A 23,800-nucleotide genomic window follows, 5' to 3' on the forward strand; every position below is an offset into this window, starting at 1 on the left:
CAAAATTCACATCCACTGATGTCCTTACCTCTATTTTAGAGAGGTGTGGGCGATTGTTACTCAGCAGCAGCGTAATCTCTAACCCCCAAAAAAGTGCTAGTGTGAAAGGCTACTTATTTAATCTCAACTGGCTGTGATGATTCAGTGGTAAGGCGAATGCACTTTACACATGCCCTTGGCAGGGTGCCAACACTTGAATAAAATATTGGGAAGGGAGCAGTTAAGTCCTGCATAATCAATCACAAGATGAAGTGCCCATTAACTTTGTGGGGTGCCGGTGGCCCCTTCAAATATTTTGAGGTCCTAGGAGTTAGCTCCTAAAGCCCCGGGTGAGCATTTCACAAGTTCCAATCCTGGGCTAGGTCTAAACAGGTTGTCCCGAGGCTCCAGTCTGGCTGATCTCCAACCCTTGCCATGGCACTCTGGACATCCTCAGAGGCAAATGCCACGGAGCTGAAGCGTGATCATTAAATCCAAAGCTAAACCTTGTTGAACTCTGCCTGAGAGAGGAAGGGCAGGCTGTGCGCCCTAGTGTGCAGGAGCTGCAAGGAGCGGGTTCACGTTTCTCCTGGCCGCCTTGGGGGCAGACCCAATTCCAGTCGCTTCTTTGTGGGTGCCACTTCCCCCACCCCACTTTTTAATAGCATTACGTTTCAACCGCAGCTGCTCCCCCCCCCCCCCCAGGTCCCAGGCAGCTCCTTTGAAACCTAAACAGATTACGCGAGGCGCATGAAGGACACGGCGAGCTCGCCGCGCTTCCCGAGGAGGGGATTTGGCTCCAAAATAGGACGCTAAGCCGCCTTGCAGCCTCGCGCTCGGTTTTTCTGTTATTATTACTTCAAGCGGCGGCGCGAAGGGGTCGGGTTCCGGCTAGGCGCTCCCTCAGGAAGAGGAAAGCAGAAAAGAAGCCGTCGACGACAACGACGCCTCGTCCGCTGTCGCAGCAAATATGGAAGGAGCCGCGAAAGGAAGCGCTTTTTAACCGGGGCCCAGCTTCCCCTCGGTTTCCATGACAGTTATTAGGGCAGCTGAGAAATTGAATTGTCTCCCACAATGCTCTGGAGAAAGGAAGCGGGCGGGGGAAGAGGAGGCGGCGGCTGCGCCACTGGCGAAGCGGCGGAGTTCTCCTGACCCGCAGTAACTCGCCTCACGGAGAATTTCCCCAAACTCCCTGGATTATCATGACGCCTCTTTTTGGGCCGCTCTCTTTCTGCCTAGGTTAACCGGGGTGGATGTGGTTTATATAAATATATTTCATATTTTTTTTCTTGTTATTGTTATTGTTTGCGGGAAGACCGCGTGGGTTTGCCCCCCACCCCACCCTCCCCAAGCTGCGCGCGCTCGAAGCAGCTCCATGTCTGGCCACGCAAGGATATGAACAATTATTATACAGGTGGGCTCTTCGGAGAGAGCGGAGCTCGGAGGCGTCCAATCAGGCTCCGGCAACCTGCAGCCCTGTCAAAATGCCTCTCCAGCGGATCTCCGTAGTCCCCGCGCGGGAGACGGCCAGCAATGGGAGAAGTTCGATGGGCAGAAACAAAGAGAAGAACAAGGAAGTCGAGGTAAGAAGAGAGCAGGGGCGCTCGGCCGGGGCAGATCGCGCTTGCCACGGCCCCAAAGGGAGGGAGGAGGGTGGTAGGAGATCCGCATGCCCCACCCCCCACCCACCCCGTTGACAGAGGCAGGAGGCGTGAGGTTTGGAGGGCAGCTGCTGCACACATGGTTGCGGCGCGCGGAGATGCAAGTCTTCGCTGACGCCTGAAATGCAGGATTCTCAAATGCATCCCTGGGTGATGGGAGGGGTTGGCGCTGAGAAGAGGATGCAAATGTTTCGCGTGAGACTCCCCTAAGGAGAGAGTGTGTGTGTGTCTCTGTGTGCAAGGGAGAGATATGGTCCAGTGACTTAGGCAGAGAATGGGCATTGTTCCTTCTGTACTTTTCAGGTGGCTGTGCTGAAAGGCAACGAAGCGTCTTGTTCCAGAGGAGGCGGGTGGTGGTGGTGGTGGTGGAGAGTGTTGCAAAAAGGAATGACATAAAGCAAACCCTTTCTTAAATGGAAAAAGGCAATAAAGTAGCAATATCAGTAGTCCACTGAATGTGCATGTGTGACGTGCATGCATATTTAAGAATTCTCCGTTTTCATGTGAAACCCATCTGTTTCCCCCCTCCTATTTCCATTGTTCTCTGTCTTACATGGAAGAAACTCTTGTTGTTGAATAATAAATTATGGGCTCCTAAATGCTTATACGTATATAGTTAACAGTCCACAAGCAATAATTAAGACGTACAGAAGTATTTTGTGGCACAGATTCCAGTTTATGCAAGGTAAATATATGCAGGTGACTTTGTAGTTAAATTATTTGATGGTGTGTGGAAAACTAACTGCTGTGACTCCTGAAGCCACTTGGTTCCTTTTTAAAACGTTGCCTAGTAAACATGCATAATTAACCTTTAACACACACATTTTCAGTTGTGAATAACTGTGGCAGGAAGAGAACAAATGGGAATATTTGAATGTTTGACTGGGGAAAAATTGGCTGCATTTCCACGTTGCATTTACCGTAACTCTTTTTTATGGTTTATATGATCTCCTTTTCGGTTTCAGATATCAACATCTTATGCCTTCGCAATTTGTCTAGTTGTGTAAAATAGCAGTAGATTTATTAACACTTGGCTGAGAGCCTCCTTTAGCCTTTGCAGTTGATTTGTAACTAATGCAGTGATTGTGGCTCCCTTATTCCCATGTACAGCCACCTCTGATGTTATTCTTCCAAAGCAATTAAATATTATTTCCCCTAAAATGGACTGAAATGAATAATCAAACATGATGCTGAAAACTGTGAAGTATCAGATTAAGAGTTTTCATTGTTGAGGGATCAACTTTAACATGAAAGTGGTTCAGAGAGAAGAAAAAAAAGCTTGGAAAAGGGGGAAAGTATAAAGTTGGCAGAATGATGAGTTAACAGCATAATTCTCAGTTACGTAAGTGTTTTAGGGTGAGGCAACAGAGTTGTTGTCATGGGAATGTAGGAAGCTGCTTTATACTGAGTCAGACCATTGGTCCACACTGGCTGACAGTGGCTCACCAGGGTTTCAAACAGGGATGTCTCCCAGCCCTACCTGAAGATGCGGGGATTGAAGCTGGTACCTTTGCCATGCAAAGTGGATGCTCCACAACTGAGCTCCTGTCTCTTCCAGAACCCATTATTGCAAACACAAACAAAATGAAAGATTTCTTTAATGGATTCTTTCCTCATTTTGAGGAGGTTTTTTTTTTTTTAAAATGAAGTGCTTAGTTGTGTGTAATTTGAGTTTAGTTTAATTTGAGCTTGAGCTGCTTGTTAAAAGCATTGCGTTTCAGAACCTCATGGTGGGCTACGGAAGCAGTATTCAAGAAGGTTCAGAAACCACAGGAAAAACAAAGGTTTCGATGAAAAAAATGAGAAAAGATATGTGTGGTAAGATTGTCTTCACTTGTGCAGAATCTTTCCACTTTCATTCACATCACTCCTCTTTCAAAGAAAACAAAACTTCCTACACAAAACTGTTCGTACACAGTCGTGAGTGTCTAGTAGATCCATGAATGCTTTATTCAGAACTTTGGAAATCATGGTTCAATCCTGAACAGTCTGTTCTATGTATGAGTAGCCTAGATTCACAGTGTACCTGAATGACTTGTTTGAGGGTAAATTGGGGGAGGATATGCAGTTTTGAGCAGCATTCAGTGTACTTTAACGTGTCTGAAAAGACCCTCTTGTTTTTACTGCTCCATGGTTTTGTTCCTGTCTTTAAGCAGTGCCGTGGCTATTGGGGGAGAGGGGGGTACTAGCCTGGCTTTTTGTGTGGGTGAAGCCTCCAGAGGGTTGCCATTGAGGCTCTCAGCCTCTTTGTGTGTGCACGCATGCAAATGTGCATGGGGGCTGCCTAACCGGGTCTTTGACCCAGGTGAAATAAAGCCTAATTTTGCCCTTCCTTTAAATTAAGTGTGCATCAACTTCAGTTGCAAAACTGGAACTCTTTCAGCTCTACATGCTTTCCAGACTTGGGGTCATTTTAGCAGATCTGATCAGTAAAATAGCCTTCTGGTCCTATAGCTGTTTCTTCTATAGAACTGTAAGACTGGAGGACACTTTCTTGGAAATTCTGTTTTGATCTGCCCCAACCCTCCCTCTAAATCCCTTGCCAGACTAATCTTGGGGGCACATTCTTCTTGCTCCATATCCTCCATTCTCTTCACTTTGACCACATCAAAAGATCCCCAACTTTACCACTTGAGGAAATGATCCCTTCTTCAGCTATTGTTAAAAATGATAATAATGAAAGGAATTGCTATTTTCTGTTCTGAGAAATGAGAGCTGAATATCATGTTTCTGAAGTTGAGACATCAGCCCACTAACTTAACGAATTCACAAATTTGGTTTACGAATTTCTTTCAGGGAATCTTTTCCCATATAAACTTGTTTGCTATGGAACCCCACCACATTAAAGGTGATGTGGGACATGTTCAGTCTAGGGCTTACATGCAGTTCCCCCAGGGCACTGGAAGGTCTGCTGAATCTCACTGTTGCCCCATGGGAACTGAGAATGAAGTCTACCACATGTAGATAGAGCATGGTGAGCAAGCTGTCTTTCCAGGGAAGCTTGTCTTCTGCTACTGTTTGATTTATTAGGGAACATCTGATAAGCCGTCATGGGACTCTTGAACACTGTTTGAAAACCTCTCTGAACTAGCTCCTCCACTAAGCAGCTATGATTAAAAACATTTAGGCTACTAAGGTATAGAATAGAATAGCACAATCCTTCACGTATTTATTCGGAAGTAAGTCTTGCTGTGTTCAGTTGTGGTTACTTCCAGGAAAGCATTCATAGAATTGCCACTTTAGACTATAATTCTAAATGCAAGGCTTGAAAGTGAATGTGCTCAGGTTCACAGTCTGAGATTGGTTCACATTGACAAAGTCTCTACTGCAGTTGTGTACTTTGGTGCATGATGATATGAAAAAAGATTGTTGTGAGACCCACTATTTGCATGGTCATAGCAGTTGTTATAGCTGCACCTTTCCCAAGATCAGCAAGGACTGACTGGCTCCTTGTGTGTATAGTATAGTCCATGATTGCCTTTCTCCACGCAGCTGTGTCTCAATTGTGCAGGGGAATTCGGCAGTGTGACCATGCCTGATTCCATTGTGTGTCTACCATCTGCTGTACAGAATAATAGGTAGATGTAGCTTTTCCTGCTGCATGCTAGTGAGGGCAGTAAAGGTAGGCAGCAGAATGTTAATGTTTTGCTATAAAGTTCAGGTCTATGAGAGCTTGCGCAGTCTAGTGGCTAAGATATTTAGTTACAAATTGGGAAATCTCTGGTATGAATCTTATCTCTGCCATGAACTCACTGTGTGTTCATAGGCAAGCCATTTTCTCTTCCTCTCTCAGCTTTCATTCCTGATATTGCAGATGAGAACACTGATCTATTAGTTATTTTATAAGGGTTGCAGTGATATAATGTGAAGCACATTACATGTTTTAAAAGGCTATATGTATGTTAGTAATTATTATGTTGTGCTACATGTTTTATTTCTGTGTGTTTGTCTCCAAGTTTTATGCTTGTTCAACAAGGTGCACATATGTGAGAGATAGACAATTTGGTTGGTACTGATGATGCTTTCTTGTTTATAGCTGGATTCTGTACATTAGGGAATTTCTCTTAAACTGAGAACTAAAATGTAAAGCTCTGAACATCTTTCAATGCAAATCTTAAATTACTTAGGCCAAAACAAGTGCCTTGTATTCACTTCATTGCTCCCTATAATCCCTGTAAAATATTGAACATTTTTTTATGGAGATAAGGCAAAAGAAAATATTAATTGCTGTTCTTCAGTTTAGTGCTTGGCTGCAGCAGTTTCTTACCAGATGCTTTATTTAATACGTTGACTACGTAACTGGAATTGGTTACAGATTGAACACATTCAGGTTTCTTGTTAAGAACAACTGCTAGAAATGCAATTCACTAATCTCAGAAGCAGCACAGTTTACTAATCCAAATAGTGTATTGATGATGAGTTGAATAAAATTAATCATTTAAAATCTGTTGCTCTAACTTAGTCTAAAGCATTATGTAACCATTCTTCTTCAATTGAATTGAGGGTTTTCGGAGGCAAGTACTTTGCAGCCTTGAGAAATGTGCTACGAAACCTTGTTTTAGACCTACTTTTCAGAAAGTAGAGTTCACCAACTTTCTTCTAGTTCTGTAGTTGAAAACTAGAAATTTAGTTTCACTTTAATATCAGCATTGTACTTCATATGCAGGGATGTGTTTGGCCTCTGGCTTACCCAGCACTGCACTAAATTAAGTTGCTTTGGGTTGCCCTGGACAAGATAAAGTGACTAACAAATTTAAAGCATAAAAAATGATAATATATGATGAGTACCTTGGTAAATTCCTCTAAGACTACAGTCCTTTGCATATGGCCTAGGGATATGCCTCATTTAACTTAGTGGGACTGGTTCCAGTGAATTCTTCTTTAAAAAAGAACAACTTAAATCCAACAAAAAAAGCTCTGTGCAACTTAAATATTGCTAAGCTAATCACCTAACGAGCATGTGAGCGTAGGAAAAGTTCCATTTAATACTGTAAAGCATTGCAGTCATTAATGAAGTGCGGTAGATGGCCTTGGGCAAGTCTCTTCGCCTAACTTTACTCAGAGTTGTTGGCAGGGTAAAGTGAGAAGGGCAGAGGAATAGAAACATAGGAATCAGAAGAAGAAGAAGAAGAGTTTGGATTTGATATCCCGCCTTTCACTCCCTTTAAGGAGTCTCAAAGCGGCTAACATTCTCCTTTCCCTTCCTCCCCCACAACAAACACTCTGTGAGGTGAGTGGGGCTGAGAGACTTCAAAGAAGTGTGACTGGCCCAAGGTCACCCAGCAGCTGCATGTGGAAGAGCGGAGACGCAAACCCGGTTCCCCAGATAAGGAGACTACCGCTCTTAACCACTACACCACACCGGCTCTCAGAGCAGAGCATTTGTCAGTCTAGCTCAGTTCTGCCAAATTGACTGGCAGTGGGTCTCCAGGGTTTTGGACAAGTAGTCCCTCCCAGCCCCACCTGGAGATGCTGGGGATTTACTCTGGGACCTACCACTGAGCTAGCCTCTCCCCTCCCTATACCACCATGAGCTTCTTGGAGGAAGAGTGATATTAAAATGTATTATTAAAATTATGTTTTTCTAGTAAAGTAACTAGAAATGTCTGTCTAGTCCACAAATATATATAGCAAAATGTTTATTTATTGAAAACCTTGGATTTTCAAATGAGATATATTAAAACCCTTCAACCCCCCCCCAAACAAATTATTTGAGATTACATTAATTTTGAAGCTTCTAGATTGAGGTATAGAAACATTAGCTGCAAAATGAATAATTTCAGCACATTGGACAGTTACCAAGGTTTGTAGTGATATTGTATTGATGCACTTTTATATATATTCTTTATGTTATAAATAATATAAGTCAAAACTAATATATTTAGCCATAAAGTCACTCGGAGCTGGTTACAAAATTATTTTTTGCACTTAATATTTCAAGCTTCTAAAAGCTGAATCATTGTGTTTTCTAAAGTACAAAATTAACAGGAGAGTATTTGCCTCTTAGAAATGGTAATTGGAATAAATTGCATAGAGTGAGTCATGAAAATGGCCTCATCACATGGTACAATTGCGGTTTGATTTTTACAACAGGAAATTGGTGGAAGGCTGAACCAATGATCAGTTGAGTACCATGTTTCTCCATTCCATGTGTTAGGATACTTGATGTCATTTCATAATTTTGTAGAGTGTAATGGGTTCCTTGTAGATCTCCACTCAGCTGCTCAACAATATCCGAAACCCTTGTCGGAAGAGTTGGTGTTCTTCATGCCTCTCTAAGGAAGCTGGAAAGGCTTCAAAGGGGTATTTGTGGTCGTGCTCTTCCACTGATCTGCACATTAAATGCCCTTCGCTTCAGGCTTTAATGTTCTTTATTTCAGTATTTCATTTCTTCTGCCCATTGCCATTCTATAACATGCCTAAACTTACATTTGTACCCAAATTTCCAATGCAGTAATCTGTTTTCTGCAGAAGATCATAAGAATGTGAGAGGTAACAATATATTCTATTAACTAGCTGTTATTCAATTAGCCAGTTGTTTTGAGGTGTTGCAGTAATTTGATCTTAGACATAGTAATGGCAAATCTATAGTTTGTAGCTGTTCCCCATTCTGTGGTGTACTGATGCATGTACTAATCTGCTGACTTCTTTGTAAAGACCTCTGTGATCCTTTATCTAATATTAAGAACTGAAAAGGGACTTTCCATGAACCCTTTTCCGTATGAATGCAGCTAAATATTTACTGACATGTTGCAAATTAAAACTTGAAGCTCTCTCACTGTATCCCACACACTGTGAAGAAGAATCTCTGAATTAATAATGCGGGTGGCGCTGTGGGTAAACCACAGAGCCTAGGACTTGCCGATCAGAATGTCAGCGGTTCGAATCCCCATGATGGGGTGAGCTCCCGTTGCTCAGTCCCAGCTCCTGTCAACCTAGCAATTCAAAAGCATGTCAAAGTGCAAATAGATAAATAGGTACCCCTCTGGTGGGAAGGTAAACGGCATTTCTGTGTGCTGCTCTGGTTTGCCAGAAGTGGCTTAGTGATGCTGGCCACATGACCTGGAAGCTGTATGCCGGCTCCCTCGGCCAATAAAGCGAGATGAGCGCCGCAACCCCAGAGTTGTCTGCGACTGGACCTAACGGTCAGGGGTCTCTTTACCTAATTCATATTAATTTAGAACTGGGTGGGCAGACTATCTTGCCCTCTCAGTACATTGTAAACAAAGTGTTCAAGTTGAGTGCAGCATAAAAAATAATTTCTCAGGAAAAAGAAAACCGAAAGAGTTTCTTTTCAACAACAGGACTGTGTTAACCAAGTTGTGGCAACCTACAAATATTGTAACCAGTGGGCTAGCTACAGCAGGTATTTATTGCTATTCAGTAAAACATGTACAAACCCTGTGTTGATGCACTGGAAGAGGGAGTAGGGCACTGTGATTTTCTAATTGTTCTGCAGCACCACAGACCAGTTTGCAAGAATGTTACTGGGTCAGGTTGTAATAAGACCATGATGTTAGGTAGGGTATAGGGAAAACAGAACCTATGATATTTACACTGCATCTTTTTTAGACCTAAACACTTAGAAGTAAGTTTTGCTGGATGTTTGAATGATGTGATCCGACTTTGTGTGAAGAGCCAGGCCACCAGTCCTAGTGAGACTGATCTGTGCACATAAAACCTGGAAGCTGTTTGTTTTTCACTTTGCATGTAGGCTTTTGTATGCATAGGGCACATTTAGCCAGGCCAGCTCTGTGCTTGCTCTACGTGTAGCAGACGAGACATTTAAACTGGCCTACCGGGAGTAGTCTTGTGTAAATAACTGAAGTTTTATACAGTCTGGTCAATATAAAAGATGCAGAATTCTGTGAAGTGTTTTCACTGTGACACTGGATGTTGATGATAATTTAGACCCTTATGCTGGACTTCAGAAATCACTTGTGTTGAAGTTGCTTTGTGTTGATCCAGAGAGGGAAAAGTCTGTTGTTATACTGCAGCGACAGAAACATAATACTGATAAAATTAACTTGGGGGAAAAACAGAATGTATACATGAATAATACTCAATCAACAATATTTTATAATTTCCCCTTGCCCTGCAATCCTTCCATTTTGCAAGTTGCATTCAGTTAGATTAATTATATGTTGCCAGAGTTTCCCTGTTGCAGACTTCAGAAGTACACAGTGCTTGTAATATAAATGGTTTTTCTGTGTACTCATACAACATGGCTCAATTTTAAGTTCCGTTATGATTTCAGTGAGTTCTAAACAGTAGGCAGAAAATGCATTTTTCCCTAAGCTGGCTAGGGAAACCATAGTGGAAGAGTGGGAGATTGCATTGTTAGATATAAGTTATAGCTTGAACTCATAGTTCACTGGCAGCCTTGTACCCTTGTACCCAGCCTTGCTTAGGAATTCTAAGAAACTAAAAAAATCTGCACTTTGAAAAATTATTTCCACCATCTTGATTAAGTGATTAAGTGTATCCAATTGTATCCAAATATAGACAAAAATCTGTTACGTTATATCAGGAACCATCATCCAAAATTTGGTTACAACGTCTTAGGATGTATCTAAATGCACAGAGAACAACTTTCCAAAATGTTTATTATACTAGCTGAAGGTACCCAGTCATGCTCAGGAATTCTAGGTAATAATATTTTTTTAAAATGATATTTATAAATGAATAGTGTTTTTAATTTAGGGCTGCGCATAAAGGGCCCTGACCTAACTGGGATCTAGCTCCAAATAAATTTGAGTATAATGTAATGTTCAGGTGGAGGCAGTTGAAGGAGACACTGCAGCTGCAACAAGCAGGATGGTTCAATCCTGCAGAGTGATGCTTTGCTAATCTGTTCCCTGCAGGAAACATGCTCGTAAAGCAGACCCTACAGCAATAATGGTAGTTCATTCTTGCAGTTCTACTGCATGTCTTTGGCTGCTTGGCCTCCCCATTCTGCAGCCCTCTCAGCACATCATTGCCCTTAGTGGGTCTTGGTTCAGTGTGGTTCAGGTCCCAGCTGTTCCCAATAATGCCATCTGTGGCTGCTACTTAGCTAGCTGCTGCTGTGTGGGGTTTGTTTGAAAGCCTTCTTGCAAACTTGCCTGGGGTTGCCCTTTGCAGAGGCTGTGGGAATTTCCTTCTTCCCACATTTGTGGTGAATTGGGCAATGTTATGTTCAGAGGTGTACAATTCAGTACAGTTTGGAATAGTTCAGTCTTTCATCTTGATGCAAAATGGTATCTGATGGTGACTAAATGTAAACCAAAACCCACTCACTGATCTTGGGAACCATCACGTTTGGGTGATGATATCTCCAGAGATGCCAAAATTTGTGGAGTTTGAAACTGTAATGCCAAATTGGGCAGTGCCACATCAAATTATCATAAAAATGATAGATTGAACTTTTTGGTCCACCATCTCAGATTCAAAGTGACTTGCAATGGTGTTCAAACTGGCTCCTCAACCTCAGGAACTGTTGCCACATTGGGTGATGATGTCTTAAGAGTTGTCCAAATGCACAAAAGCAAGGAGACAGACGGATGAACCACTAGTCTCTTGTTCCATTTTTTCCACTTGCACATGGGATAGGTGGATAAAAATATTTCTGTGTATATTTTTCTAATAGATGGGAAACAGTGAATTGAAAATAGATACAACAAAAGGTGCAGTTGAGCATGCAGCATTGCTATATTTGTTGTTTTTTTTTTAAAGCAATTTATTAGGTTTTACAATAAAAATAAACATAATAAGCAATGTAACATTGATCTTAACATATTTTCACATTTTCTTTGGACTTCCTCACATCTCCCGCTCCCACTTTCATCGTTGTAACGTTTTGTCAGCAATTTATCATCTTATTTAAATTCTTATATCCCTTATATTTCATAATCTTATAATTCTCAAAAGGAGCTAAATTTCACAATCTTACTTATTTTCTTAAAAACTTCTAAATTTAGTGGTGCTCAGTTATTTTGATCTAGCATCTTGTTTAGCATTCACTCAAATTACAGTACTTTTGTAAATAGTTCTTAAATTTCTTCCAGTCCTCCTCAATCCTCTCTTCTCCCAGGTCACGGATTCTGCCGGTCATTTCAGCCAGTTCCATGTAGTCTATCAGTTGTATCTGCCATTCTTCCAGTGTGGGTAGATCTTGAGTTTTCCAATGTTTTGCGAGAAGTATCCTTGCTGCTGTTGTTGCATACATAAAAAATGTCTGGTCCTTCTTTGCCACCCCTTGGCCGACAGTACCCAAAAGGAAAGCCTCTGGTTTCTTAGTGAAGGTATATTTAAATACCTTTTTCAGTTCATTATAAATCATTTCCCAGAACGCCTTCACTTTAGGGCAAGTCCACCAGAGGTGGAAGAACGTTCCCTCACACTCTTTGCATTTCCAACACTTATTATCAGACAGGTGGTAAATTTTGGCAAGTTTGACTGGGGTCATATACCATCTATAAATCATTTTCAACAGCATTGCTATATTTGACTTCTAGTTATCAAGTGAGGAAAAATATTTCAGCTTAGTTTTAGTCACAAAAAAATTGGTACTAATATGCTGCACAACACACCCCAATACCCTGTATGGCAAGTGCATGGCTGGGTGTTTCTTTGAAGTTAGGGGAATTGTATTTTCCTTGTCAGATGGGAAAAAGCTACAAAAAGCCCAATGAATAAAGGAGGGGAAATACTATGAGGAGGAATACTACAAGAATACGCCTGGCAGAAGCTTGATGTATAAATTTTCTGACAGAGATGCAATGATAAATGGCATCACAATGGATGTTTTTTCTCTCTCCCTTATGTGAAAGTAGAAGCAAGTTATCATAGCTTCACATCTTGGTAGTTAAATTGGGGGTGGGGGGGAATGATAGTGACTTGAATGTAATAGTGATTTTCAATTGGGAATAGGAGCACGTGTGTGTGGTTAAATTCAAGCCAGTGACTGAAAGAACATCTGACTGTAGCATTAGCAGGGTATATTTGGGCCCTTCTAACTGGAACATGGGATCTAAAGCATAAGGGCTTGCAAAGAGAAACAAGAGAGCTAGAAACAGCTGCAGCTGACTTAACAATTGTATCATGTGACACTCTGGCATCATGTGATGTGGTGTCTTGCAGGCATTGTCCTAAAGCCTTTCCAAGCTGTTATGTGATGCACGTTAGGCATATAATAATGGCCTTTCCTGCAGAATGTAAGAAGAGCTATGCCTGTATCATCTAGTCCAGTACTTTATTTCCAGGAGTGGCTAGTCAAATGCTTTCCCTTCAGTGTAAAGCAAGTGTAAAAATGACACCTGTTCATGCAAAAATAATAGTAAACTCATTTTCACATGTCCTCTCAGAAGGTGTGAGCTGGCAGTGGCTGACCAGGAATTAGACCTTGTGGTTGTAGTGGATAGTGCATGGCAGCTGTGAAAAAGGCAGATTCCATGTTATGGATCATTGGGAAAAGAGCTGAAAATAAAACTGCCAGCATATAATTCTATGGTGCAACCGCATGTGGAATATTGTGTACAGTTCTGGTTGTAGAGTTGGAAAAGGTTCAGAAAAGGACAACCAAAAATGATCAGGGGGCTAGAGTATCTACTCTATGAGAAAAGACATTTATTATTTTATTTTTTGGTTCAGAGAAAAAGGCAAGTACCCAGTGACATAGAAATGGCAGGGAAAGAATGGAGTTAGTGATTTCAGTTTGACTTCTAAAGTTTCATGCAGGTAAGACTAGAGCACATTGTTTTAACACTAGGTTATCTGAACTTTCTGAACTCAGTGGGGATTGCAAATCTCTCTCTCTCTCTCCAGGACCCACTTAAAGAAAAAGTCACAGGTATTTGTAAAGCACTTTGGAGTTCTCAAGTGCAAAGTGTTGTTAAAAGGTGACATATCTTTGTTAGTTTAAGGTGAGAATGATTCTGCACAGAAACGGGATGCTTGTAAAAGGAAGAAGTCTACCCCTTCCTTCTTTCTTTTTTAAAAAGGAAGGAAATGTTTTATAATAGACAGATATGAAGATAACTCAGTTGCTGTTTGAATATGCATTTTGTCTCTGATAAGAAAAATAAGCAATTTCATACATGTCTATCCTTAGATCTTGAGGATGGTTACCAAAGGTCTGAATCAGAACTTAATAGAATATAGCGCAAAATAAGGACTAGTTCCAACCAGATTAATGCCACCTTTCATTAAATTAATGTCTCCATCACACATTCTCCATTGTGGAAATGGAGCATGCTTATTAGGAAGGCCTTCCTGGTTTCCATGTGAAGTTGCCTTTTCTGGTTCTGATACTGCATCCATCATAGCACCGGTCTATCTAGCATAGAACTCTGTTCTCCCACTGGCAGCAGCATCCAAGAACTTCAGTGCTTAGGACATCATTGTTTCAGAAGAGTATCAGATGTGAGATGTACGGTAACTGCTGCCTGATTCAGCTCTCACCTGGTGCAGAGGAGATTTGAGTGGCTTGACTGCAGAGTGCATTGCCTGGAAGTGATGTCACTGGGGATTGCTGGTGTACTGCATCTGAGGCTGGAATCAGAAGTGGCCAAAAGACTGGCACTGTGTGAAAGGGTGAGTCAATGCAAAGAGATGCATAAAAGGAGTGAGACAGGTCAGGCTTCAGAGCAGAATTGACGCAAAAATGAAGGCAGCTTAGAAAGTAGTCAGGAAGAGACCAATTTCAGAGGGACAGATGGCGGCAGGGGAAGAACCCTTAACATACGGGCATGAGAAGAAAGCAAGGTGAAGGGTGAGAGGGGAAGGAGAGAGAAAAGGAGAGCCTGGCAAAAGACAGGTGGCTTGGGCCTTGTGTTCCCAGTCCCTAGGAAGAATTGTGGCAGTGTACAGATACAGAGTGGATCAATTAATGTTTCATATGTGCAGTGTATTCTGCTGTTAGTTTTTCTGCATGTTGCATTGTTCCATTGTTGCTGCTTTCAGTTGCTTTCGTTTGTTTTTTAATGTTTTAGATTTTACATTTGTGTTCTGTTTTGGATGTTGCTTGCAACAAATATTGTTAGATGATGATAATAACAAACATCTGAGAAGGTATGCTTGAGGAGCAGCTGCTGAGACTATCCCTCTACAAATTATGTAATAATGAATAATAGTGAATAATTGATAGGGGCAGAGGAAATTATTTGGATATACACAAGTTCACTTAATGCAGATTGGCTATTTCTTAGTGAAGCCTTGTCACTTCTCTTAACCACTCCAATTGTAAATACAGTGGTGCCCCGCAAGACGAATGCCTCACAAGACGAAAAACTCGCTAGACGAAAGAGTTTTCCTTTTTTGAGTCGTTCTGCAAGACGAATTTCCCTATGGGCTTGCTTCGCAAGATGAAACGTCTTGTGAGTTCTTGCGAGTTTGTTTCCTTTTTCTTAAAGCCGCTAAGCCGTTAATAGCCGCTAAGCCGCTAAGCCGTTAATAGCTGCTAAGCCGCTAATAGCCGCTAAGCCGCTAATAGCCGCTAAGCCGCTAATAGCCGTGCTTCGCAAGACAAAAAAACCGCAAGACGAAGAGACTCGCGGAACGGATTAATTTCGTCTTGCGAGGCACCACTGTACAACAGAGGGGACAGAGGCAGATGGGTTCACCCTTCAGTTTATACTCCCAAATAGAATGATGACACCAATATAATAATGATAGAATACAAAATTGGAAGTAGTAGTCCTTGGATTACTTATCCAAAATAAATGGTGCAATCTTGTGCTATAAATTGTGATTATGCAATTAATCTTCACTTGATTTAAATTGCTTAAAATAAAATTTAAAAGTTAATCTTATTCCAGATGAAAAATATGATGGAAATTATTATTGAATTCCAGACAACAACGCTGCGTGCATATCATGCCATGGCTCTGGAATCTCTTTTTTAAATTATTTTTTACATGCCACCCTTCCTCCTAAAGGAAACCAAACACTTAAAAACAATTCCAATGCAGACACAGACTGGGAAAAAGTGCTACTTAAAAGCCTTGTAGAAAGAGCAAGGTCTTCAGTAGGCTGCAAAAAGACAAGCAAAGGGAACACCTGTCTCATATTTAACAGAAGTTGCTGTTGCATTTGCCTCTTTAAGCTCCTCCTGGTTCTAGGAGGCAGTGGGTGATGAGGATTTGACCAGATCGCCCCTTGCCTGAACAGCCTCTTCCTCCACTTCTCACACAACCTGCCTCTGACTGCTCAGATTCATTTCCTTCCACCAGCCTTGGCTCCTACTTTGCGGGTGGCACAAAACTCCGTATATCGCTAGCCCCCTCTCCCGGATCAGCCTCTGTCTCCCCTGGCTCCACCACACATTCATCAGAGACCTGCCAGTCCTTCCCAGATGTGCATCAGCCCCAGCAACTTTGGCCAGTGTTCAGGGATGACAGAAGTTGTTGTTGAAAAATTAGGAAATACCACACTGGCAACTCCATGGGCTACATTTGTAATGTTAATTTGTAGTTTGTGTACTCCAGTTGTGGCTTTTTTGCACATCCAAACCCACCCTGGACAACCAGACACAATTTGAAAACACGGCTTATGAGTCTTGTCTTATTTTAACCATGGTTTGTTGTTCTAGCCAAATCTAGGATCTTCACTTAACCTTGGTTTGTTTTGGTGCCATGCCCCAGCTGCTCTCCAAGCTATAGAGGCAAGAGTAGCTAGAAAATGAAACCAGTCCTTTGACTAAGTGACTGTTGTTCCACTTTGCCAGAAATAGTGCTCTTGCACTCTCTTTCTCATCATTTTGACCGGCAACAGGCTCCTTTTCCTGTACAACACTACCATGGTCATCACCCACCCCCCTTAAGCCAGTTCACCTTGCATTCCAGCTGCTTTATAAGGGGAGGAAAATGTAGACAGACCACTCTACTACTTTTCTAACATCTAGGCAAGACTGCATATTGAAGGCATAACTTAACTTTTAGGTAGTTTCCCTTATTGTTACATCTACTTAAGATGGTACAGGAAGCTCTTAGAAGGAAGGAAAATCCAATACTGACTATTTCCACTTCACCCTTCAGGGTTGGTTGGTTTGTTGGCTTGGCTAGCTGTTACCTAGAAATTCTAGTTCATGGCTGCAAGGTTCTTGGGTGAAACAACTGCAGTTTCTTTGCTTGCCTGAGGGACTTATTGTGACTTGCTCGACAAACCATGGCTGATTCATGGAAGCTGCTATTCAGAAGAACATTTTGTTCTTTTCTATGTTCTTCCTGCCTTGTGTTCCTTTCCTTCCTCCTGTATTTGGTTTGACTTTTTTCATTTCAATATACTTTTTTTGATTATAGTCATAAATCTGTATTTCTGTACTGTCTCCTGCACGTGATCCAGACGTAGATGCTTTGCATAATAATTGGTCTCCATTATCTTCCTATGTCTGGGGATGTTTGTACCTTTTGCCTGATCTCTGGAGTCTCCTTTAGCCTACATCTATAGAGATTTCTGTACCTTTGATAGATCTTTCTATTGCAGGGAGTGCTATAGATCTGTTTTGAGCTGTCTGGAAAATTATTTCATTTGCCATCATATTGGTATATAAGAATATCTTGGATAGTGCATCCACAATTTAGGTATATACTCACAAAACTTCCATTTTGTGCTTTCTTTGACTTAAAGTTAAAAACAAGACAGATGATTACACTAAAAATGTTAATTAGCTGCAGCAGTATAAAATTATGCACAGCATACAAGCTGAAAGCTTCCAAATTATAGCTTCCTCATAAAGTGTAAGAGCCACACTGTGTATTTATAAATTAAGAATTCCATAACTGTTGTACAAGTTGCCATTAAGCATTTTTAAAATGTCATGAGTTGTAATGCTTTAGATTTTAAGTTACTATTTTGGGTTTAAGTGCATCAGTATTGCCTTCTGTAATGCTCTAAACAGCTCCTTCGTAGTGCCTTCTAGATTATACAGTCTATCCCAATCCCCAGCAAAAATACTAAAATGGCTTGGCTCTATGATGAGTTCCAATGATGTAACATAATGTGCACATGTATGTTTTTCCTGCTAGGACAAATGGTAACTGTGGGGATAACGGGAAGCAATTGAGAAAGGGGCAAAGGACAGCATTATGCCAAGTTCCTAACTTCTCTTGTCCGTCTGTAAAATGGGGGGAACCACAACCCTACATCAAAGAGGTGTTCAATAATATAAGAATAATGTAAATTATTCCATACATCAAAGGTGCCATAAATATTTATTTATTTAACAAAATCTTGATTATAAAATGAACCCATAATGGTTTACAAAAAAGGGGTGGGGGTGGGAGCATATCATGAACGTGTCCTCCAACTCTGGCCATGCTTGCCTAAGGCTGATGGGAGCTGTAGTTCAGCAACATCTGGCAGGCCAAAGATTCCCCACACCTGCTATAAAGACTCTTATTGTCTGTCTGTCTGGTTCTGAGGCTGTCTGTTTTTCAAGTGATCCTGCTGTCACTTCCTTTTCCACCTGGAGTTCAAAACATATGCTTTGCTTTGTAGAGTGGCCAGATTCAAATGTTCCCATGAGGGATTGAAATCCCCATTCTCTCTCCCAAATCTCGTCCTTTTCCTCTGAACAACAGTGCTGCATGCTCTCTTTATGAAGGCCTCTTAACCTGTTGTGATATCATAGAGCAGGTAAGCCACAGCTGTGCTTTTCGTGCATGGCTATTGTGGGGGCATTGATGCTCCACAGAATTGTGAGTGGATAGTGCTAAGGTTTCATGGGATGATCTGGGCGTGTCTATCACTATTTCTATATTTTCATTTTTATTGTTATGCTGTTGATGCTGCTGGTTGATAAACATGGCTATGTTGTAGCAGTGGTAACTGGTGGTGTAGCTGTAGAACAGAACAGGGTCATAGGGTCTTCCGGTGATCATTTAATATACCCCCATATTAAATATGTGTGCCATAGGTATTGAGAAAACATTTTTTCCCCAGCATAGATTTTCATAGGAAGCCCAAAAACTTATGTAAAACTAGTGTGACCTTAGTTTCAGTGAGCATAGCTGCATCTGCCATTGATTCCTAGGGATCTATATTCTCTCTGGCCCATTTAAAAGTGAAATGCTTTCAAGCAGCAAAACTTGAAACATGAATCTAGTTATACTGACATCTTAAAGGGCATATAAAGATGTAGTCTCCCTGATAGTGGAAACCAACACTGACTGCCTGGGTTGAGAACTAAATGCTATCAAGTTCAAACAGTGCCTTCTTAAAATGAAATAAAAAATGAGGCGTCTTGTGTGTTTCCCCCAGTAACTGCCAATGCTGGATCAAAGTGGCTTAGAAACATGACAAGGCTTAAAAAGGAGTTTCCATTTTAATGGTGGGAACTACTACATTGAATTTCAGAATGTTGTGTGCATGCTGTTGACTTCTAGGGATCACAGTCTTAACTTCTTGAGGAGTTGAACCCCATTTCAGTTTCAGAAGTCTCAGTTAAAATGTAAATTGAAGGAACTGCTATGCATATTAACTAACCAACTTTAATTTGAGTTATTCACACAGAGTAATGAATACCTTGTCCTTAATTTGCACCCTTAATAAATTTGTGAAATATAATCTCTTGCTTTTATTAGTTTCTGTTTATTGGTTTGGGTCTTCATTTAATTATCCAACTTGTCTAAGAAGATCGCTACTTCACCAGCTTTCAACATTGATGCTGCAAGTTTTGTTTGAAGAAACAACAAAGGAACAACAAACCGAATGAATACCAAAGTACATAATGGAGAAATGACAGAATACTAAAGCACAAGAGATCAAACAAATGAACATTCAAGCACCCATACTGCAATCTTTGAAAGTGTTTTTTTACTTAATCCAAACAGTTTCAAAGATTGCGTGATTCACTGAATTTAAAATTCACTTTGAATGTTTTGGCCTTAGAGGATAGAAAAGAGTGAATGAGCAAGCTGATATATGGAATATCTAAAAAAGAACTCATTGCTCTTGCAGAAAACAGAAAAGGCGTGCTTAGCTTTGCAGCCTAGATTTGCACACATTTGAATAAAGAAACTTCTAATGTAACAGCTCTACTAAGCAGCAGTTTTCCTCCATTGCTGTCTTTTGTGTAAGAAGCAAGAAGTACGGCTTCACTATTGCAGGTGAAATCCAGTGTTGTCATCCTGCTTGTAGGTTTTGATCAACAGCTTTTGATCCAGTGGAGTTGTCTGCTAACAGAAGAGGAGGGGAGGTAATTTTCTGCCATTCCCCTTTATCCCACCACCACCTTGCACATTGTTTCAAAGGGTTTCCCATCCCCCTAGACACAGAGTTTGGACCACGGAGCTGGAGTACAAAGTTGGATTGGACAAAACCATTTCCCTTTTACCTATATTTGTCGATTCTTACACTGGGAACAAAAGCTATTATCTGAAGTGCTGCTAGAGTATGAATTTTCGTTGAATAGGAGAGGGAGTTGAATTGCTTCTTTATACCAAATTATAATTTAATCTGCCCTGTTTATAGGATTTCACCCTCAATGGTGAAGCTGTACTTCTTGCTTCTTACACAAAAGAGTTCCTATCTGAGCATGTTGGTCATATCCCTTAAACATCAGGCCCGTTAGATTCATAATTTGTTTAATAGGACCTTGCCAGTTTTTATGTCCTGAAGTCCCTGCTACTCATAACTAAGATAAGATTGCTCAACTCTTTTTCTGGTAGGACTCTTGACAAGTATGTAGTCTTAACAAGTACGTATATGAGAATCAAAAATCCAGTAGATGAAGCATCTATCATCATTGCATCACCATGTTAGGAAAAAAAGACACCTGTTGAGTTATAGCTTGTTGCATAGTTTTTAAAGGCACATAAATTTGTCAGAAGAAGTGTTCGTAAGCCTGATCTCTCATGCTTCTTAACTAATAGAGAATAGACAGGACTGGCAAATGTGGGATCTTTCAGAAGCATGTTCTTTAATGAAATTAGCCCTAAAACTGGAATACAATTACAGTGTAATGTTTGGGGAAGAGTAAGAGCAGAATCTTTAGCAATAAATAATTGAAAGCAAAGGCCACAAACTAATTAGCTCATTACAATGTAAGAAAGAATTATGCATCTTTCTGGATCTCCTACTGCTCACATATGTTGCTTTGGTAACAGCAAGTTAATAAGAGGAGCTCTCATTTTCTGCTTATTAGATCAGTTCTAAAATAACGTAATCATTGCAACAGCACTCTCATGATCCAGACAAGTATAAGACTGTATTGCTTATTATTATTATTATTATTTTATTTATTAGCTTAAAAGCTACAGTCCTATTTCACTTTGCTGGAAGTAAATCCCATTGAACTCAATGTAATTTAGTTCTGATTAGATATGAATAGGATTGTGCTGTGTTGCTCACCTTCCTGGCATGGTACATACAGAGGTCCACAAACTTACATGGGGATTACGTTTCAGGGATTGCGCCTAAAGCCAAAACCACATGTAGTCAAAGCACATTGGGTTCAGTGGTGGGTGGGATTGCCAATATCATTTCCCCCCAAACCCCACCCCTTTCCATCCCCTTTTTATTTATTGCCGCATGCGTAAAGCTGAATGCACAGAAGCTAAATGTGTGTAAGTAACAGACTTATTGTACTTCAGCGTAGCTTATTAATCATGGATATATTCCCCCACCCTAAAAAATGCTCCAAATAAAGCATAAATTAAGATATGCGTGTGTGTGTGTGTGTGTGTGTGTGTGTGTGTGAAATTCCCTCTGATGATTTTTCTGGATTATATGCTTTGCATGTCTGATATTCCAAAACAAATGCTGCCAGATGTAGCAGAAGCTAGACCTTTCATCTGCATCTTTCTAAGACCCATCAGGAGAGTGACATAGTGCAGATTGTGTAGGCTGATGCTGCACCGCATCTGCTATGCACGTGGTATTTCATATCAATAATACTGGCCTTACCTGTCAGGCTTTGGGGGATCAGATCCCTCCCATGCTGGCAGCCCAGAACCAGAGAAACTATAAAAGATCTTACCAAGCAATTTATTCAATAATTCACAGAGAACGACAAAGGAATGCAGCCTTCCCTAATAATGGCATTGCTCCAACCCCCCTACGTCTCCCCTATTTGACGTCACTCCTGTGTTGGTTAATCTGAGCTTTCTGCCTCTCAGCTCTCTATTCTAATACCCTCAATGCCCGCCGGGTCATGGGGGGGGGGTCAGGAATGTTTTTCCAGGACACTGAGTCTGCCAGCTATCGCTCCCCTGGTACAGTGGCCGAGGAAGCCTCTCCAGCACCCAGTGCAGGGTGAACTGCCCGGCTGCGTATACGCAGTGCCCATACTGATGGCACATGCGAGCCCTCGGCTGCCCTACAGCTGGGGGGGGGGAGGCAGTGGGGCGACAGTGCAGAGCCCCGCAGTGAGTGCCGCCTGCCACTTTATCACACCCCTCAGGGTGACACCCGGGTCGGACTACACCCCCCTTCCTACACCCCTGCCCTGCTTCTTCTTCTTCCTGCTGTTCCTCTTCAAATATTTCCCAGCTTCTGATCTCTGCAGCCTCTGAACTATGCCCTTCTTCAAACCACTGTTCTAAATCTGTACTGCCCTCCTGTCCTCGGGAAGGTTCAGGAGAAGAGGGGAGGTCCCCACCATTCCTCCTAAGTCCAGCCCCTGACATTACCAGAGCTAAAACACCACAATGGACAAAATTTTGATGTGTGCCTTCAATATACCTTTGCAGAAATATATGGTGAATCTGCTCCCACAAAGGAGTGGTGCAGATAGGCAGGGCTTATGCTGTCTTTAGGCCAATTGGACAGCCACCAAGGACTCAGACCTCACAGGGGTGCAGTACTGATCTTTGAGGGGCACAGTTTTTATGCAGATTAATTTTTGTTATATGTTACACTTTTCTGATAAGTACTTTTTCTCTCTCTGCCTGAATCTTCCAACATTCAGCTTGATTAAGGCCATGAGTTCTATAGTGTTGTGAGAGAGAAGGAAACAGCTTTTTTCTTTCACTTTCTCCCATGCCATACATAATTTTATAAGCTCAGCACTTCTTGCCTTTTGTAAACTAAAAAAAAAAAAGTCACAAATGCTGTTTATATATGGACTGGGTGTATGAAAAAAAAAATTTGATAGGTGAAGGGGGTAATTAAACCTGATAGGTAGTTAGAATGTCCATACAGAACCACAGATGGTCCAGTGAAAGAAGGCTTACTAGATGAGGGTCCAAACAAGGGTAAGAACATGATTGGTCAGAGTTTCTAGATGGGGGAGAGAAAAGCTCTGTTAGCTGTAGATCAGTTGTTGGTTGGGGAAGCATAGAGAAAAGAATAAGCCTGGTTATCTGAGAGAAACCCGCTGGAAGAAAACCTGGAGCTGGTAGCAAAGCAGAGCAACAACACATGTGGCATCCATTAGGCAACAGAGTCCAGTGTAAGAGGGCTTCAAGTAGCAGGGTGACCAGAGAGTGAATTCAAGGCAGTAATATCTGAACTGTACTAGAAGTTAAAACAGCAGGAGGAGCTGGAAGCAGAGGAAAACTGCTGTACAGCATCTGTTTCTGGTTGTGAGTGAGTGGTGGGGGGTGAATGAAGGGCAGGGAAATTAGCTGGAAGGAAAAGCTATTGAGAGCTTATTTGGCTAGGGAAGACTCTTAAAAATTACAAACTGTAATTGAGCACATTAGCTCTGGTTAGTTTAGAACCGTAAACTTTACCACTTGATTTTGTAATGCAAATAATTTCCTAAATAAACATACCAGTTTTTACGTTTCTGGAATGACAAAGTAAATTGCAACATTCTTCCTTTCCTTTTAATTTTTTCATAGTATTATATAGTATTTGTTATGCTGTCTCTCTCCCCTCTTCATATGTCATTTCCTTGTCTTTCCTTTCCCCCTCTTTTGTAGTTCACTTCTTTCTTTCTTTTTCATGAGAACCAATAATGTTTGATGTATAATGGCTTTTGCTACATATTGTCAAAGCATAATATTAACTTTTTAAAATAATAATAATAATAAAGGAACATAGGTGGGATTAACTGTATTGTAACATCACAAAGCCTCACTGAACTCAAATAAGTTTACGGCTTAGTAGATGTCTACTTCTAAATAGGCATCAATTGGTTTTTTTTTTTGTAAAAACGACACATTGATGGTAGTGTTCCACTTGGAGTCTGTTTTTATCCTTTTATGAACAACCCAAGTCAGTAGTGTAGCACTTGC

The 23,800-nt window shown here is 41.2% G+C and overlaps 1 protein-coding gene across 3 annotated transcripts in view; it reads left to right on the top strand.

Moving 5' to 3' along the window:
- The first annotated feature begins 719 nt into the window (after positions 1-719).
- Positions 720-23,800, top strand: part of MARCHF1 (membrane associated ring-CH-type finger 1) — a 123,466-nt gene continuing 100,385 nt past the window's right edge. Inside the window, exon 1 of one of the 3 annotated variants that reach the window (XM_081021772.1) lies at positions 720-1,562. In XM_081021772.1, the coding sequence (XP_080877898.1) occupies positions 1,464-1,562 (99 nt within the window). In that variant the 5' untranslated portion in view covers positions 720-1,463. The remainder of the gene's footprint in view (positions 1,563-23,800) is intronic. The other 2 variants (XM_081021768.1, XM_081021769.1) reach the window with 2 other exon arrangements.

Source organism: Podarcis pityusensis (genome assembly GCF_964106645.2).
Source record: "Podarcis pityusensis genome assembly, chromosome: 9".
In the NCBI taxonomy this organism is placed as follows: Eukaryota; Metazoa; Chordata; class Lepidosauria; order Squamata; family Lacertidae; genus Podarcis; species Podarcis pityusensis.